Here is an 18,645-nt window from a genome sequence, read left to right on the forward strand (position 1 = left end):
AGGTGTGACCACAGCATGTTTAAAGGCAGCAGGGACAGTCGCAGAGGATCTTATTTATGTCCAGTAAACGGATGACACTAAGAACGGGAGGGGGGGGGGGGGGGGAGACACTAAATTACTGCTATTGGTGTGCTATTGTCTCAAGAGTGTGGGCAAGTGAATGATTAAAAGATGCTACAAGCTTGTACTATCACCAAGACACATTCTGAGGGTGAGGTGGGAACCTTTACCAGTGGAGCTGAGTGGCACGTGGTGTTCATATCCAGTGTCACCTATGATGCAGAATGTGGGATGAAAGGGGAATCTGATTTTCTAGTGAGGAGCAAGCAAAGACAGCGATGAGTGCAGCACTCTATAATATAAATTAATCAAGACTGCTCAGATGGCTGAGAGGTAATTTGCACCTTGCAAAATTTAGAAGAACATTGCAGGACTTTGGTTTTAGGAGGCACACATGGGACTCATCCATACTATAGAAATGGTGCAAAATGAGAGAAAAATTTGAATAGACAGGCAAGGATATCTTTTGAATTAAAGGTTTTGCATTGTTTGTTGGTTTTCGAGAGGGTGAAGTTTAAGATGTGCTCCCTCAAAGTCCATGCACTGAAGAAACTTCAACAGTACGTTTCTTTGTGGCCCCTTTATTCAGGTCAAGACAAATCTAACTGTCATGCCTGGATTGAAAGAGACAAAGCCATCAACTGGAAAGGTGACTGCTTTTCTTTAAAATGTACTCTGAGGCACTGTGTTCAGATTCAGAGACAGCTGCAATCATCTCTTCGCCGAGGCATTTAGCTAGCCATTAAAAAGGCAGGTGGGGTTGTTAGGGTTGCAGAAGTCAAATATTTCTTAAACAGGAAGTTTTCAGCAACCTTCTAAACTTAATGTAAGAAAATTCTCTTCTTATATAAAGCAGCTTGGTATTGAAAGGAGGTAGTTAAATACCTCTTTACCTGAACATTATTTACTGATGGAAAATGACAAGGAATTTTTTATGCAAAATCTTCCGACAGGAAAAAAGTGGCGTGTGTAGACCACACATGTAGTTTGGGGCCAATTCATGAAACATTCTAAAAAAATCATGGAAAAATGTCTTACCTGATAATTTTCTTCCCCTTAGTCACAGCAGATGAATCCAGAGACTATCTACCATCAGGCATGTATTTCAGATATAGTAAAACTTGAAGTCTTCCCAAATACAAATCAGAAGTACAATAATCAACTTCAGGAGGTAACAGAAAATCCCCACAATTGGTACCATCTAATGTAATTTGTTCCCTCAATTTTGATTGAAAGTCTGCCAGGATTTTGTGCAGGAGGAGTATCTGCAGTAGGCAAATTGGGTAATAATTGACTTTGATGGAGATCAGAAAAGACCTTAGTAAGTTTCTTGGAGTGGAGATACCCCTATCAAATATGAATAGAATTTCCTAGCACTAACAAGCTGTCAAATAATTCCTCGTTTGTGTTATTATGAAAATGATACTGTAATGCACCTAGGAATTTCTAGGTGGATTACAAACTGAATATATAAATATCTAATATAATAATTTGCACCTCCAACGTTCTGAAGCTGACTCCGTGGCAGCTTGGCAGCAAAGCCGTGTAGTGTTCGTAATCGCCCCGCCCTCGAGGGAACTCTGTGGTTTCGCTTCTGTTTCTGCAGTTCCTGTGGTCCCGCCCTTCTGCAAACAGGAAATGAGGGCGGGACCTGAGGAACAGCTGAAACAAGTGGCGTCTGTACTTGCTGCACTTTTGCTGGACGAGCAGGAAGTAAAACTTTTTAAACAGCAGCTGCCACGTACGAAGGGCTGGGGCACCCGCACACATCCTCCTTACTGTCGGAGGCCACAGAGGAAGGGAGGCGCGCGGACATCGGAGGAGAGGGGGGCCCGGATAGAGGGGGGAGGTCCTGAGGAGAGAGGAGGGGGGAGAACATTAATGGCAGAAGGTCATTACCTTGCTAGCGCCCATTTCATTTCAATGAGAAACGGGCTTTTTTTACTAGTATAAAATAAATCAATAGTTAAGAGCATACAAAGCGAGGGCTCCTAACAGAGCACATGAGCTTAGGTATACAATTATAATTTTCCTAGTTTCAGAGAAGGCCTCACCCACATTTTCAAAATGAGTGATATTCTGAAATCACCATGGTGCGACCGCACCTTGAGTATTGTGTTCAATTCTGGTCGCCGCATCTCAAGAAAGATATAGTAGAATTGGAAAAGGTGCAGCGAAGGGCCACTAAAATGATAGCGGGGATGGGACGACTTCCCTATGAAGAAAGACTAAGGAGGCTAGGGCTATACAGCTTGGAGAAGAGACGGCTGAGGGGAGACATGATAGAGGTATATAAAATAATGATTGGAGTGGAACAGGTGGATGTGAAGCGTCTGTTCACGCTTTCCAAAAATACTAGGACTAGGGGGCATGCGATGAAACTACAGTGTAGTAAATTTAAAATAAATCGGAGAAAATTTTTCTTCACCCAACGTGTAATTAAACTCTGGAATTCGTTGCCGGAGAAAGTGGTGAAGGCGGTTAGCTTAGCAGAGTTTAAAAAGGGGTTGGACGGTTTCCTAAAGGACAAGTCCATAAACCGCTACTAAACGGACTTGGAAAACTCCAAAATTCCAGGAATAACATGTATAGAATGTTTGTACGTTTGGGAAGCTTGCCAGGTGCCCTTGGCCTGGATTGGCCGCTGTCGTGGACAGGATGCTGGGCTCAATGGACCCTTGGTCTTTTCCCAGTATGGCATTACTTATGTACTTATGTACATACAAAAAAATATTTATGGCTGAACATAAGCCAAGGACCAAATCTCCAAAAACTAAAGACAATATTACACCAAAAACTAACAGTATTCATAAAAGAGATGAGAAGAAAATGTTTACAAAAGCAGGCATCAACGCAAATATCAACCAACATTATGGGGAGCCAGGGAATTTTTTTTTTTTTTTTAGGGTGGAAGAGCTGGTATTGCTGCCTCTTTCTATTTCATTTATCTACCTCCCTCTTTCAGCTTCTTTCACTTCTCCAATGTCTAATTTCATCTCTATTAAACACTGACTCTGGTTGTGCAACAGGGCTCACACCAGGCCACAGTTGCAAGTTCAATGGTAGCCAACAGGGCCAGATCTAATATAGTCCTCCAGCAGCTTTGCTGCTTACTGTACTTGCACATCCTCCTTGATACAGCTCAGTACGAGTTCAGTTGCAGCCAATGACAAAATTTTAGTTGCCCAGGCAACACAATGGCTTTTTTTTTTGCTATAAATCTGAAGATGAGAAGTGCTGCTCTCAAAGATGAGATTGGAATCTCTGCTAATAAATAGCTTCACAAAAAATGAAATAAAAAGTGTAACCATAGACCCAGTAAGCTATACTCCTCCATCAAATTTAGTTTTATTAATGACCACCACTTAGGTCCATCTGGCATGTAGAAGATGCTATATGTAACTTACCTCCGGTTTACTAAGCAGCACTAGCAGCTGTCCATGTGCTAGTGCCGACAGAGCCCATTCACTCTGAATGGGCCATGTCGGAACTAGCACATGGACAGCCGCTAGCACTGCTTCATAAACAGATCCTTTACTGATTTATAACAGAAAGCAATTGTATAAGTCAGTTTCTGGGATAGAGTTCCATCATGTCTTCTAGGAAGAACAGAAAAACAAATAAATAAAAGATTATGTATATTAAAAAAAAAATACATGACTTCCAGTCTGAGGCTCATTTAGCTGCATGTAAGAAGGGCTCAGGAGTTTGCTTCCTCTCCTTATGGCTAAATCTGACACAGCACACCATGTAAAAGCAATGAAGGGAAAATTAAAACAATACAATTCGGAAAATGTATGTGGGGAAATTAATTGAAAAAAAAAAAAAAAAAAACTGCGATAGAGGATGTGAAATCCAGCACTCCCAGCTACTGCAACTGGTAGCAAGGGAGACAATGGAATCATTAAGCCAGAGGTAGCCCTTAACTTGGCTGTACACGAAATCAGAGGATTAAAAAAAAAAAAAAAATCCTACAGACCATCAGTAATCTACAAGGGAAATTTGAAAGTCTTATTTATTGATATTTGCTATTCCACCATACCTTGGTAAAAACAGGTCTTGTAGCAATAATTTCTGAAATGGAGGACCAGATCACAACTTTTCAGGAATAACAAGAACAAAAGGGGGAAGAGGCCCAGTTGCTATAGAAATAATTAAAAGGGGCTGACTAGAAAGCTAGAAGCTCAAGAAAACAGAGCAAATTTCATGATTTACAGAATGCCAGAAAGCGCTGAAGGGCCAAGTGCCTAGGCCTGTCTGAGATACTTGTGGAAGGGGTGCTTCCCAAACTCTCCTGTCTCTCATATGAAATAGGATACATTTGGAGTTGCAGCCTAGGCCATGAATGCCTAGCACTGTCAATCATTGGGAAATTGCAGCAGAATGAAAATGTGAAGCACACTGCAGGAAGCTAGAAGAGCTGGATTTATGATGTTTCAGAACAAAATCAGCATTCACCCTCATTATGCAATAGAATCTGGGAGGAAGTAGAAAGTTAATGAAATACTGGGAGTTCTTCCAAAAGAGTGGGTTAAAGGCTGGATTAAAGGCTGGAATCTGGCTCTCGGCAAAGCTGATAGTGCTAGAGAACGGTGTACTGAAGTGACATCTCCTGCAGTGGTGGCAAAATATGTGAAGGAGCTCAAGATGACAGCAAGAAAAGTGGAGACTATTGAAAAGAAAAAAGGCAAGGACCCAGGATCTTCCATGTAGTCATCAGGAAGTGGATGGAGGTGCAATGAAAGAGAAGCAGATTAAAAGAACATGTGAAGGTAGAAAGGGCTCAAAAGGTCTGTGTGTTAATATGATCCATGACAACTGGGAGGAAGGATATGGAAGAGGTGGCAGAAGAAACAATACAGGAGACGGGATGCGAGGAGGAAGAACTGACCAGTATACCACAGCATTCTGTGCTTGATGATAGTAGGTTTTTTGTTGTTGTTTATTTTCTTTACATCCAGTGCTGAATTTTAGTACTACAAGCCCTACATCGTGGGTTGGGAAGAAAGGTGGAAATGCTGTTTCTTTATATGAGGTTATGGCATACAAGGGAGATACAGAGTGGCAGGAGAAGGGCAGAGTAAAGAAGGTCAATTAAAATCTTGGGGGGGGGGGGGGGGGATTTATGAGAGTAAAGACCTTAAGAATCTAGGGGAAGATGTGTGGAGAAGTGAAGGATGCAAGCAAATGGTGGGTCTGGGAAGAATGCAGGAAAAATTGCTGGGGGTTGGTGTATAAGTAGAGGAGAAATAGGAGATGGAGAGGGACTGTGTTGAGGGGGCTGAGACTAGCAGGCAGGGGAAGGGGTAAGGGAGGGAAGAGGAGGATGGGGGTGCTCACAACTGGAATGGTCTAATACCTATCACATTCCAAGTTTTGTACTTTTTAAGTGAAATCTTAGTAAAGCTGTTCCCATGTTGAGAAAACAGTACTCTGACTAAAAGTGGTAGTAAGTGTTCCCTATAGAGCTGCAGCCCTGTCCCACGCTTCTGTTCAGCTTCCCACAAACCACATTGCTCCACTATACTCCTAAAGCCACAGCAACTGGTGTACCACGCTGCCATTTCCAATGGTGTCTCCATCACACTGCCAGCCGACCGTGTCCGAGCGTATATTCACTCGTCAGGAACGCCGAAGCTGACAGAGTGGAAGGAAAATAAGACTCTGCTGTGGAATCCTGTATTTGCCCAACTATGTGTATCATGCTTTTGAAATAACTGCAAAGCAAAAAAAAATATACACACACACTGCAAAACTAATTTTAGTGAAAATAATGCAATTCACAGTTTGTGCGTTGTTGATTAGTTATACCTCCCCAGTAATACTGAAAAACAAGAGGGAAAGAGAACCTTATTGTATGATTAAAGCACTGTCACTGAAGAACTGTAGCAAACAAAATTTTATTAGATAGATATAGATAAATATAGATATATAAGGTAAAATTATGTCTTATCTCATCTAGTATCACTATCTATCTGCTACAGCGGCTAAGGAAGATTGATTTAAAATAAATAAAAGTAACCTAACCACAGAGAACTGAATGAATGTCAAGTTCCATACAGCAGGTGTAGAGGAAAAAGCCCAATGTAACTTTTGTTTAAAAATACCTTCTTGTAAAACTGTTATTCCTAAGTACATGGCAAGAAAAACTATATTAAAAAAATGTTTCAAGGGTAGTGATGTAAATATTGCCCTTGACCAAAAGCAAAAAAAAAAAAAAAGATACAAACTTGTCAAATATGCAGGATCTAGGGCTAACCTGGTCGCTTGTGCTTTGTACTGTGATACGGAGGAACTACATTTGATTCCTAATGCAGGTGCTCTGCTCAGGGAGCCAATCAAAGCTAAGGAACCTTCAGAAGGAAAGGATTCACTACCATTCTTCAATAGTGATACCTAATGGTCAGATGGAGTTCATATTAGCTACATTCCAGAGACAGCTGCAGTTTGTTTCTACTGGTCAAAGGCATCACTGCAATTGTTGGGTGACCCAATAGAGAAGCAATCTATATAATGTTATTCCTTAGGTCAGTCACTTCTCAACTCTTGTTCTGCAAAGATCATTAACTACTGCAAAAATAATTTACACTCGGGGAATGGCAACTCTTTCAAGCCTCAAATCTCTCTTTGGGATATGAAACAACCAATTCCCATATAATTCCACTGACCCCCCCCCCCCCCCCCCCCCATGTCTTTCAGAGGTCAACTTTAACAAAAACTGTCATTTTCCAAGACCTTCCAAGAACTTACCTCTCAAGCCTGGAAAAGTGACAGTCTAAAACAAGGTCAATGTTCAAAGCCCAGCATTTTCAGAGTCATAAGACAGTAGTCAGCCTCGGTGGCAGAGATTTCGATTCCTGTATCCCCTCACTGCCTGGAATGACCTGTTAATTTCTCTCTATGTGTCGCTCTCTCTTCAAATCTATAACTGAAAACTCGTATTTTCTCCCTTCTCAAATTTTAGCCCTAAACTGGGTGGTGTAGTGTACTTCATACAAGTTTTTAAAGACACACTGAGGCTCATTTTCAAAGCACACAGACTTACAAAGATTTACATATGTTACTATGAAACTTTGTAAATCTATGTACTTTGAAAATGAGCACCTTCATGGGACAGAACAGCAGAAGGATAAAAAAAAGATAAGCTTGTGAATTTGTGCAAGTATGCAAACTAGTTGTATTGGACTGATGTAATTAACAGAAAAACCTAAGACACTATGGGGTCCTTTTACCAAACTGTAGGAAAAAGGGCCCTGCGGTAGTGGGGGGGGGGGGGGGGGGGTTCTCACACGCCAGGGCCGTTTTTTCCTCAGCCGGTAAAAGTCGAAAACAAATGGCCAAGCGGTGAGATAACTTTTACTGCGTGGCCATGCGGCAGGGAGCCCTTACCACCACCCACTGAGATGGCAATAAGGGCTCCTGAACTAACCCAGCGGTAACCAGGGCAGGACTACCGTCGGTGGCCGCACCGGGCCGGCAGTAGTCCCGGAAGAACAAGTGGTAAGCCCACATTGGGCTTACCACTGCTCTGTAAAAGGGCCCCTATATAAAGAGGGGCATTTTCGATATGTCATCTGAGTCTGACTTTGGACATTTTGCTTAAAACATCCAGAATCCGAACAGCGAATATAACAATTTTTGTAACGGCAAAACATCTTTTCTTTTCCCGAAAATGGCCCCTTGCTAGATGTTTTTTGCGCTCTGTGTGTATCTTTTTGGTCCATTTTCAAAAAAAAAAAAAAAAAATCCAAGTGAAAAACACACAAAATCAAGCCACTGGGATTTGGAGGAATCAGCATTCTTAGAAGACTGACCACACAGACATCCCAGCAGAGTGGTGGGACACCCTAGGGGGCACAGCAGTGACCTTCATATAAAAGCTCCCAGGGTACACATCTGTTACCCCCTTATACTGTATGGGGAGCCCTCCAAAACCCACAAAAAAAAAACCTACTGTAACCAACTATATACTACAACAATAGCCCTTATGCCTGCAGGTGTCACCTATATGTGGGTTCAATGGGGCTGATGCTTTCCACCACAAGTGTATGAGTAGATTATGGGCCTGGGTCCCCTTCTCCACAGTGAACCACACCGACCACTAGGCTACTCCAGGGACCTGCTTGCTGCTCTAATAGGAATGGCCATAACATCCAAAGCTGTCATAGAGGCAGCTATGTACTGTTTCTTTGCAGAGTAAAAAGACAGCACAAATGGGCCTTCAAGTCTGGGACAGACAAGAGTTCTTTATTGAAAAGGCCCCTGATGCATGCGGACACTCACCAAAACACAGCCCAAGTTGGGTCTTTTCAATAAAGAACTCTTGATTGCCCCAGTCTTGAAGGACCATTTGTGCTGTTTTTTGCTTGGTTAGCGTACCTGTGAACCCTCTCTTTTACCATTTTATGTACTGTTTCTTTCACATTTTTGGGGGGGTGGGGGGGTCAAAGGGGGTCAATGACCACTGGGGGGGAGTAAGTGCTCATCTGGTTATTTAGGGCACTTTGTGGCTTACTCGTTATTAAGACAGGTCTGGCTCAAAACATCTTTGTTTTAGTCCTGGAGATTTTTGTTTTGTTCCATTATGGCAGAAAAACATCCAAGTGTTAGGAACACCCTAATCCCGCCCCCAACATGCTCCCTTATGATTTAGATGCACTGCAGACGAAAAGCATAGATAAACGTCTGCAAAGTAGATTTTGAAAATAGTGATTTGAATGTCTGGGCAAGTAAATGTCCAAATGCTGCTTTATGCCACTTTTTAAATGTTTTTTTCTTTCGAAAATGAGCTCCAAAGTATACATTCTCTTACCTTCTACTTGCCAAATATGAATTTCATCCTTATAAACATGTCAATTTCTGTAATACTTTGTTTCATGTCAGACATGACATTATAACATTTCCTAGGTTACATAAGTGGGATATGGAACTTGATCCAAGATTTATACTCAGTTGGGCTCAGTGACCAGACAGAAAAGGAAGTGTACACAGAAAGCTGCTTCACAATGCAGTTTCGTTAGACTGTCCTTTGTAATTTGGTTGTCAGGTTGGTTTTATAGAGCACTCCTGCAGTTGAAATATCTAACCTTAGAACAAAGAGAGAAGACTGTATAGTTTATAGCAGGCACACAATGCCTGCAAAATGGACAGTCCCTAACTTCACAGTGAAATTCAATTTAGCATACAAGCAGTGTAGAAAACAAACAAACAAAAAAACAACAACAGGATATCAAAAGTCAGTTATTGAAGTGTGTAAACTACATATTAGATGGTAAGAAAAACATCTATTCCTTTTAATAATAGCTGGAAATAAATTTAAAGAGACCACGTCAGACTTTCTAAAAGACCTACAACTAATGGCTCCTTTTACTAAGCCACGGTTGTGATTCCTGCGCAGCAAATGCGACAAAGCCAATTCAATTACTATGAGCATAATTGTATTTGTCGCACCGGGAATCACTACTGTGGCTTAGTAAAAGGAATCCTACATGTTAAAATTTTTTCTTCAAATATTATCCAGCATTAAAGTGGTGTATTTTCAAAGCAAACTTTGAAAGTCTAAGTGCTTTGAAAATGAGTTCCATAAACAAAACAATTCAAACCAAATTTTTCAAGTGACACTGCTAGCTAAATTTCTCAAATTTCTATTTGCTTTACGCTTCTTTATTGTAATCTCTGCTCTCATTTTTTAAAATCTATTTTGCTTTTACTTCTTTCACCTGTTTTTATTCTTTTCCTCTTCATGCTGCAACAAAATACACATGCAAAGACCACAGGATTCTGACCACCACTCCAATTTTTATAATAATAGGCGAAGTCAAGTTGGTAGAAGCTTTCAAAAGCGTTAAACATTAATCTCTTCAAGAATTAAATAAGAACCTGAAGAAACATATCTCAATTACTTTGGGCCAGATGTACTTAATGGTTTTAGGTCCCATCCTTCTCTCCCAGTTTTTGGTCCATTTAAACTTTTAAAGTAATGTTAACCGAACAGGTCTGCCCCCCCCCCCCCCCCCCCTTGTTTACATATCAACAGCACTGTGGAGTCTGTATACCATTTGACTCCGACTCTTCTATTCTTCTACTGTCCAACTCTGGAATTAGACTTTAAATTTTTTGTTCTGGATCTAATGTATATAAAACATAACACTAGTAAAAGAGGCCCGTTTCCAACAGAAAGGAAACAGGCGCTAGCAAGGTTCCAGGGCCCCCTCCCTCCCTCCTCAGAGTTCCAGGCCCCCTCTCCTCTGAGTTTCATGCCCCCTACCTGCCTCCCTTCAAGTTCCAGGACCCTCCTCCTTCTCCCCCCCTCTCTCATCCCTGTGCCGTCCGTGTTCCACAACCCCGCGGCTCCCTCCCTCTCTCTGGCCTCCGAGTGCAAGCAGGACGTGTGCGGGTGCCCCAGCCCTTCGTAAGTGCTAGCTGTTGTTTAAAATGTTTTACCTCCTGCTCCGCCGGCAACAGTGAAGTCCAGTACGCACAGACGTCGCTTCAGACTGCCTTCGCTTTCACTTCCGTTTCAGCTGTTCCTCTGGTCCCGCCCTCATTTCCTGTTTGCGGAAGGGCGGGACCAGAGGAACAGCTGAAACAGAAGCGAGAAGCGAAAGCAAAGGCAGTCTGAAGCGGCGTCTGTGCGTGCTAGACTTCACTGTTGCCGGCGGAGCAGGAGGTAAAACGTTTTAAACAGCAGCTAGCACTCTGTATAAGTTATGATCAATGAACTTAATGGTAGGGGGGGGGGGGACAATACTAAAAGCCTTACAAAAAAAAAAATCAGGATGACTTGTTTTTAATTGCAGATGAGATATATTATAGTTGCTGGAAATCTCTCTTTTTTCGTCCCTCCTACAATTATAAATATAAATTTGTCAGGGAGCTGTTGTTGTGCCAATCCTGATCAGAAAAGTAAATCATCATGATACCCGATACTAAACAAGTGAAGAATAAAGTCACTAGAAAAACATTATGAGGTGTATTTTCAAAGCACTTACTCCTCAGTTTACTAAGCCGCGTAGAAATGCCGACACAGCCCATTCAAAGCGAATGGGATGTGTCAGCATTAGCGCAGCTTAGTAAAGGGAGGGAGGGGTAAGACTTACAAAGTTACATAGTAACCCATGGAACTAAGTGCTCTGAAAATGAGCCCCTATGTACAGTAAGGGCCCTGTTTACTAAGCTACATTATAGGCACATTAGTGTCTTTAATGCACATTAACCGTGTACTCACCTACAATATCCCTACATATGCCTACACGGTTAGCACGCGCACTAACTGTAGGCATGTTAAAAATGCTAACGCCCCTTAGTAAACAGGGCCCTAAAACAAAAATAATGCCTAAGGCTAAACTCAAAAGGGGACACAATAACTACCAAAAGGCAAACACTTGAAATTTTACCACTGCATTCAGGTGATTTAGGTTACTTTAATACATATACTTCCTTTCATGCACACAGTCATGAACTACAAAAACCATGAAAGGAATACATTGAACAAAAAGAGGTAGAATCAAGTATTTTGACACAAGAAAACTTTCTACCTGTACTGCATTACAGAAGTATTTACAGTATTAAATCTCAATAAATTAAGTCAATCAATGCCAGCTAACACTGTGCTAGCAAAAGAAAAACTCAAAATGTGATTTACATTCTAGAAGTATCTATTTGAACTGGAAGCCAAAAACACATTTTTCCTTCTGACTGCACCAATGCACTTTCAACTTTCCATAGGATTAGTCAATTAGGGCCCTGTTTACTAAACAGTGTAAACGCGCATTAACCAATGTGCGCGCCTACAATATCCCTATAGGTGCCTACAGTGTTAGCATATGTACTAATTGTAGGCGCATTAAAAACGCTAACGCACCTTAGTTTGACTGGAATCACCTCGCAACTAATTCAGAAGTGGGATCAAAAGACAGTCTAGTAAGCAAAAATATTAAAACAATGCATAAAATTCAGGTTTCACAGACAAAAGGTTCACTCTAATTTAGCAGAGCATTGATTTTAACCCACAGGTTAATGGATCTACTAAACCCCACACCCTGTCTCTTGTCAGTGGCCACTCTAGGTCCCTTGGAGGTATCCTGTGGATCCCAAAAGGAAGATCAATTCCAGTTGCTACTCCAAAATAAATCTGTAAGGAGGTCTTCTACAAAGCCTTGCTAGTGGTAAATGCCGAGCCCCCCATTATATTTCTATGGGAGTCTCTGTGTTTTTAGCTCGCAGTAAAAATCAGCTGGCGGTAAACGTTAGCGCAGCTTTGTAAAAGGCCCCCTTAGTAATTAATGGACTTATCCAGGCCAGAAATTAGCCCGTTTTCTTTTTTTTTTTTTTTTTTTAATTCTCTCTAACCAAACAGAAGTCAGAAAGAATTATACAATGTTGAGAATGTGTGCGTCTATCTAGCAGCAAAATAACTTTCCAAAAATGTAACTGAATGGGATGAAACATGGCATGTGGATATCGGTAAAACCACTTTTAAAGAAGGACTATATCAGCTTTGAAAATAGACCACATCAGACCAGGGGCTCCAGAAAAATGAGCCTGCCCATTCTCATGGCCCAATGCAATTCTATGGGAAAAGAAGTTCCAGCTCCTGTAGTATACAAACTTACATCAGTGAAACAATTCCTCCTTTTCAAACTGCTTCTCTGTTCTCTACTATTCCCACCACCCAGAAACTTCCCCCATCTCCAAAGAATACTCCTGAACCTGCCTTATCCCCCCCTCAAAAAAAATATCTTATGCAACTCTCCAAAACCCCGCAAACCAACCATTTAACATATATCCTAACACTGCCACACAAAGGGCAGCACCAACACAAACATGCAGCCACAACCTATACACATTTCCCCACACCATATCACCCAAAGGCAACACCTATAGTGGAGTAGAAAAGAAAATAAGCCATAATCCACAGGCTTTCTCCACTTGTTATTTCAATCCTGCTACATTGTTAGCCTTGATAACATCCTCAACTGTTCGCAGACTCAAAAAAAAACATTTAATTTTTATTTTGAAGTCTACCACCAATTAGTTTCATGGTGAGTACACTAAATCTGATCTAAAAGAGTAAATAACTGTTCCCAGTTATCAAAGCATTTAACAGGTGTGGAAAAAGTTATCATATCCCCTTTCCATCATCTCATCTCCATTCTGAAGAGCACTAAACTGTTCATCCTTTCATCATAAAAGCTTTGTCATATCCTTTATCATTTCTGTTGCACGTGTACCTTTCAAGATCTGTGATATGTTTTGACACTGAACAACCAAATCTGCATAAAATGTTCAATGTAAGATTCCACCATAGATCAGTTTTGTTAAAAAAAAAAAAAAAAGGAACAGAAGAATTCCTATCACACAATTTACTTTTAAGATTGCTAAGCTCAGGATTTCAAAAAAGTATTGTACAGAATGTCTCCAGTTCTTTTCACCAAGTGGTAAGTCCCAATTAATATTCACCTTCATTCCTAAATACAAATTACGATACTAACCTAAACCTTTTTGTTTAAAATTCTTTTGGGAATCCCACATATTTCCATAGTATTTTTTCAGACTATGGGCACAATGGGAGCCTCCATCTAGTGGCCCCAATGACACACAGTGACATCCTATTAATGGTATATAAGTGTCCAGAGTCCATTATAGAACACTAGTGTAAACCTGGTTATCAGCATGACCTACATTTATGCACCCACAGTTGCATCAGCCACAGACCTGGTATAACTGAAGGTGCCTATATGCAGCAGACATGCATGTAACAAACAGTATTCCTAAATTATAGTAAATCTATAAATTAATGCAAGTAAAGGGCACCCAAATGCATGTGCCTGATATAGAACTGCCCTTTAAATGTCCTTTTTGTAATTTTTAACAAAGGAGTAAAGAAAACAAGAATTGGCAAACCTATAAATCGTTTAGAAATAAACTGCAATGTAAGGTGGAGATAAACAGATCATGTAAAGTTTTTGTAGCAACCTGTCTGAGAACTATGGGGGTCTTTTACTAACTATTAGCAAATGTTATCTATCATGGGCCTATTTTATTCCTGTGGGCCCTGCTGCAGAAAACACACATTAAAGATTTGTAAAGACCCCCCTATTTTTCCTTTCAAATGGCACAATTCTTAAAATTCTGAAAAACTTTGAAATGCAGATTTTCAAAAAAGTTTGTTTCGGACATTGAATTTATTTATTTTATAGAGAAAATAAAAAAAAATCTGAAATAACAAAAGGAGTGCTGTATTTTTGTTCACTAAAGGCTCTCTCTTACTACAAGGAAACAAATGTTGTTCATCATAAAACAAGCTTTTTTCCCCAACTAACCCAAACTGGTAGTTCTGGTCATGGAATGTCACCAAACCTCCCAAAAACCTTGTGCTGCATCCAAAATTTAAACTTTTTTTTAACCAGTTCAATTGCATTCTAAACATAATTTGCACATTCTAAATAAAACGCAGAAACAACTTTTGTGCGTTACATTCCATGTCATGTAATGTTTACACAAGCGAGTGCATCACTGTTACACACAAATTCCACAAAAAAATCTTTGAACAGAATGAAAAATGGGATTTCAGTGTTTATTATCGCTCCTAAGGCTGAAGATTACCAGTACAAATATGTCAGTTCATTCTCTTACCAAAATGTTGCTAGTGTCACTAGTTATAAAAAAATGATGTAAAATGGGGTTTAAAATGAAACCAAAACATACTCAAATTCTTCTATAGGTTTGGTTAAAAAAAAATAATAGTCTGAATGTCCACTATGCAGTTAAATGTACATTATCAAATAAAGTACTTTACCCAAAACCAGAAATACTAGATCCTTATGTTCTTCACTAAATTGTATACAACAAAGTTAGACTGCCAGTCTTACATAATCTAGCATACCCAACGTCAATGTTCTATCAACCCTAGGGCCGGTAAAGTGGGGGGGGGGGGGGGGGGGGGGGGGGAAGGCTTTAGAGTCCACAATACCGATTTCCAATTGCATCAAATCCTTATACTTCCTCACAATTATGCTATAGTTTTACTGCCCATACTGTTTTTTGCTATATACTCTAAAACGAAATCACTGTTGCAGGTTTGTTGCGTCAGCAGTAAAACAATTTAAAAAATGTACACCGTATATACTATATTAAAGTAGTATTTTTGTTGTTATGGGCCTAAGCAGTGTGTGTCTTCAGGTGCCCCACTTGCTCCGTGCAGAAGACGCTGGGCCTGAAGCGTGGCAGCCGCACGGCGCTCTCCCTCCCTGCCTACCCAAGCACAGGAGGTGGCCCAGGAGCTGAATGGAAGAGTCTGAAGGTTACTGTATTTATGAATGGCCGGGGATCATGTGACAATAACGGGATTGTTTTATTCACAAATAAAGCCCGGCCATTCCAAGGCCGAGAATCCCACACACACCCGTCCCTGCCCTCGGAGTACGCCGAGGCCCAACCCACTCGCCGTTTTTTTTTCTCCCCTTCAGGGTTTAGGAAAAAAAGGCACGTTTCCAACCCCACCCCGCCTCCTCCCTAAAAGAGAAAGTGAGCAGCGCCCGAGGCCGGCAGTGCACCGGATCCAAAGCAAATGGAGTTCAGCGGCCGCGATCGCCCCTTTCTTTCTCCCTAACAACACTGCAAGGCCCGATACCGACTGCTGCACACGCTCCCTCCTCCTCCTCTTCATCAGCGAGGCAATTTTTTTTTATGAATGAAAATGCAGTAGAGAAAGAGGAAAAAAAAAAAAGAAATGGCGGATATGGCCGGACTCGCAAACACCAGACCTATAAGAGACCGCGACTCTGTGCGTGAACTCTCTTCTCTACGTGTGTACATAGCGATGCATCTAGAAATACAATCAAGGGTGCAAACCGAAGGGCACCCTACTTTCCCGTACTGCGGTCTCCAGCCTCATTAGTTCGACACCTCTGCGCTGCACAGATTAGTAAAGCAACGGAACTCAAGCAGATCCCGGCGCCTCTGCCGACCCAATAAAAGACCCGGGGAGGGAGGGGGGGGGGGATAAAATTGTACAGCTGGCTGTCCCCCTCCCCCCCCCCAAAAAAAGAAGCTGTGTAACATGACTAAAAATCTCTCCCAGTCCCCAACATACAGAGAAACCAAGGAAAGGGGAAAAATTCCGGCAGGGAAACCGAACTCGAGCTCCCCTAAAGTAAATACCTCCCCACCACTGCAACAAGGCAAGCTCGGTGCAAGAGCCACAGACACACACAGCACAATCCGCTGAGCACAGACAAGCATCGCCGGCTCACTTACTCTTCTAGCTGAGTTTCCTCGCTCATTTTCTCTTTTCACCTGGAAAAGTAATATCCAGCAGCGAGCGGCTCTGCGCGCTTCATTTTTCTCTTCACATTGCGATGCAGCGCAGCAGCAACTTTTCGGGGGAGCCCAGACACAGAGAGAGAGAAGAGAGGGAGGAGGGAAGGACAGAGAGGGAGGAGAGTGCGGGAGGGGGAGAGCGCGCTGGAAGCGCCCAGGCCCCTGTTCCTGCTAGCTCCCCTTTATCCCCCTCCTTCAGTCCTGTTCAATATTAGGCAGGAGAGGGCCGCAGCTCGGTCCGTGCCTCTCGTGCTCGCCACCCTTCCCCCCCTTCAGGAGCCGTGTACCACCACAGCAACTCGGTGGTGGCCCCGTCCGAGCCCCATCTCCCTCACTCCATGTTGGATTCTCACACTACCAGCGACTGGAGAGGAAGTTGGGCGGAAGCGATGACGTCATCCTAGCAACCAGCTGCCAGACTGCTGCTGCGGCCAAACGTGGAGGGAGTGAGAGGAGACGAAGGGTTGGGGGTGGGGAGGGAAGGACAGAGGTGCAGACAGGTTTTTTTTTTCCGTTTTAGGCTTTGGAGGGCCGTTCTGTGGACGAAGAAAAAGGAAAGGAGGGATTAGGACGTGGCCCCTCTTGTCTTCCCCCCTTCTCCCTTGGTGGAACACTCCGTTCCTGGGGGAAACAGCAAGAGGCGGCGCGAGAGGGAGCTCTGGCAAGGGTCACGCGAGCACACACAAAAACATTAGCATGCTCCTGGCTTATTACTGTTTCGATCGACTTTCTACCATTTTGTGTCTGCAGCAGGAAAACTGTTGGTAAATAAAGCCCGTGTTTTTATATGTTTTTAAAATAACTCATATTTCAACTTGGCACTAACATATATTGTTAGTCTTTTATAGACAGTGTTTCCCACTTTAGTTACATCTTCTTTTCTAAACGCCCCCGCAGAAAATAAGTTAACTTACATGTCTGTCGTCCTTCTCATTTGAACTTTGCAAGATTTTGACGCTGCTAGTAAATGACCTTTTCACTTTTGAAAGCATTGTTAAAAAAAAGTAATGTTTTACGCGTAAAAAATGTTTTCACTTCTTTTCCAAATGACCTGCTGTTTGAGGCATATCATAGTTATGTATTCATTTTTATTGTAGGTAATGGGCTGTGTACATGTGTGAAACAAAAGATAATGGAGAGTGCGCTTGATCAAACAAAAACGCATTTGTTCTTTATAAATGTTTGATTACATTGTTCTGCATTCTGTACTATTGGGGCTCTATGGCTGCAATCTGCATTCCTTCCATGAAAGGAATAGCAGAACCACACAACTTGATTTGCGCCTGGTGGCACACAGACCTTGACATTCGTATTTAATTTCTGAATATTTTGCCATGAGAGGGGCTCTTCCAACTGCATCAGATCTAAGGGTTTCTCAGAAATACTACTTGTTTTGCATTACCTTAGGAGTGAATGGTCAAAAAGAAAGAAGATGGGTTCCAAAAGTGCATAAACCAGTACACCCTCCAGCGCGCCCTATAGTCTCCACAAAAATTCCATACTTGAACCCCTTTCGCAGTTTGTGGACGTTTTTTTGCAACCCATACCCACAGGCATTTCATCTTTGTTGAACGATTCCACTCTTTTTTTTTTTTCCCAAATGTTATCCCAAGTGGGAAACAATATAACTTATATGTGGCTTGGAACTTTAGATATTACTTCATTCATGTATACGAGGATTCCTTAGCAAGGAGCTTTGGATACCATCAGAAATGTTTTGAATCAAAGACCACCAATGAATCGTGTTCCAACTAGTTTTTTGTTACAACTTTCGGAGCTAGTTATAGAGAGGAAATTATTTTTGGTACGAAAGGTCATTCTGCCAGCAAACCCAAGGGGTGGCCATGGGGGCGATCATAGCTCCACCAGTAGCCACATTATATGTGGCACAATTTGAAGAAAAGAAATTATATCCCTCTGACAGGTTCAAAAGAGTTTCATTTTGGAAACGATTCCTAGATGACATGTTCTTCCTTTGGAATGGAACTGAAGACAACGCGCCTCCAGCACGGCTTAGTAAACAGGGCCTTTAGATTGCAACTCACTAGGGACAGATAAAGTGGCTGAATGCAATATGTAAACCACTTTGATTGTACCACAGAAAGGCAGTATGTGAATAATCTAATAGAAAAGAGATAAACCCAGCCAATACTCTGAAATTTCAAATAGAAAACAAAAACAAAGAAAATTCTGGGAGCAGTTAACAATATTGATCATAATCCTTTGTCAAAGAAGACTACTATGTCCTGTAAATTCTGTTTG

General features: G+C 41.7%; 1 protein-coding gene across 1 annotated transcript in view; it reads right to left on the reverse strand.

Moving 5' to 3' along the window:
• The window catches only part of SPRED2 (sprouty related EVH1 domain containing 2), a 291,471-nt gene extending 274,731 nt beyond the window's left edge, over nucleotides 1-16,740 (reverse strand). Inside the window, exon 1 of the mRNA XM_030196364.1 lies at nucleotides 16,321-16,740. Within this exon, the coding sequence (XP_030052224.1) occupies nucleotides 16,321-16,346 (26 nt within the window). The 5' untranslated portion in view covers nucleotides 16,347-16,740. The remainder of the gene's footprint in view (nucleotides 1-16,320) is intronic.
• Nucleotides 16,741-18,645: the final 1,905 nt, after the last annotated feature.

The sequence above is a fragment of the Microcaecilia unicolor genome, chromosome 3 (assembly GCF_901765095.1).
Source record: "Microcaecilia unicolor chromosome 3, aMicUni1.1, whole genome shotgun sequence".
Taxonomy (NCBI): domain Eukaryota; kingdom Metazoa; phylum Chordata; class Amphibia; order Gymnophiona; family Siphonopidae; genus Microcaecilia; species Microcaecilia unicolor.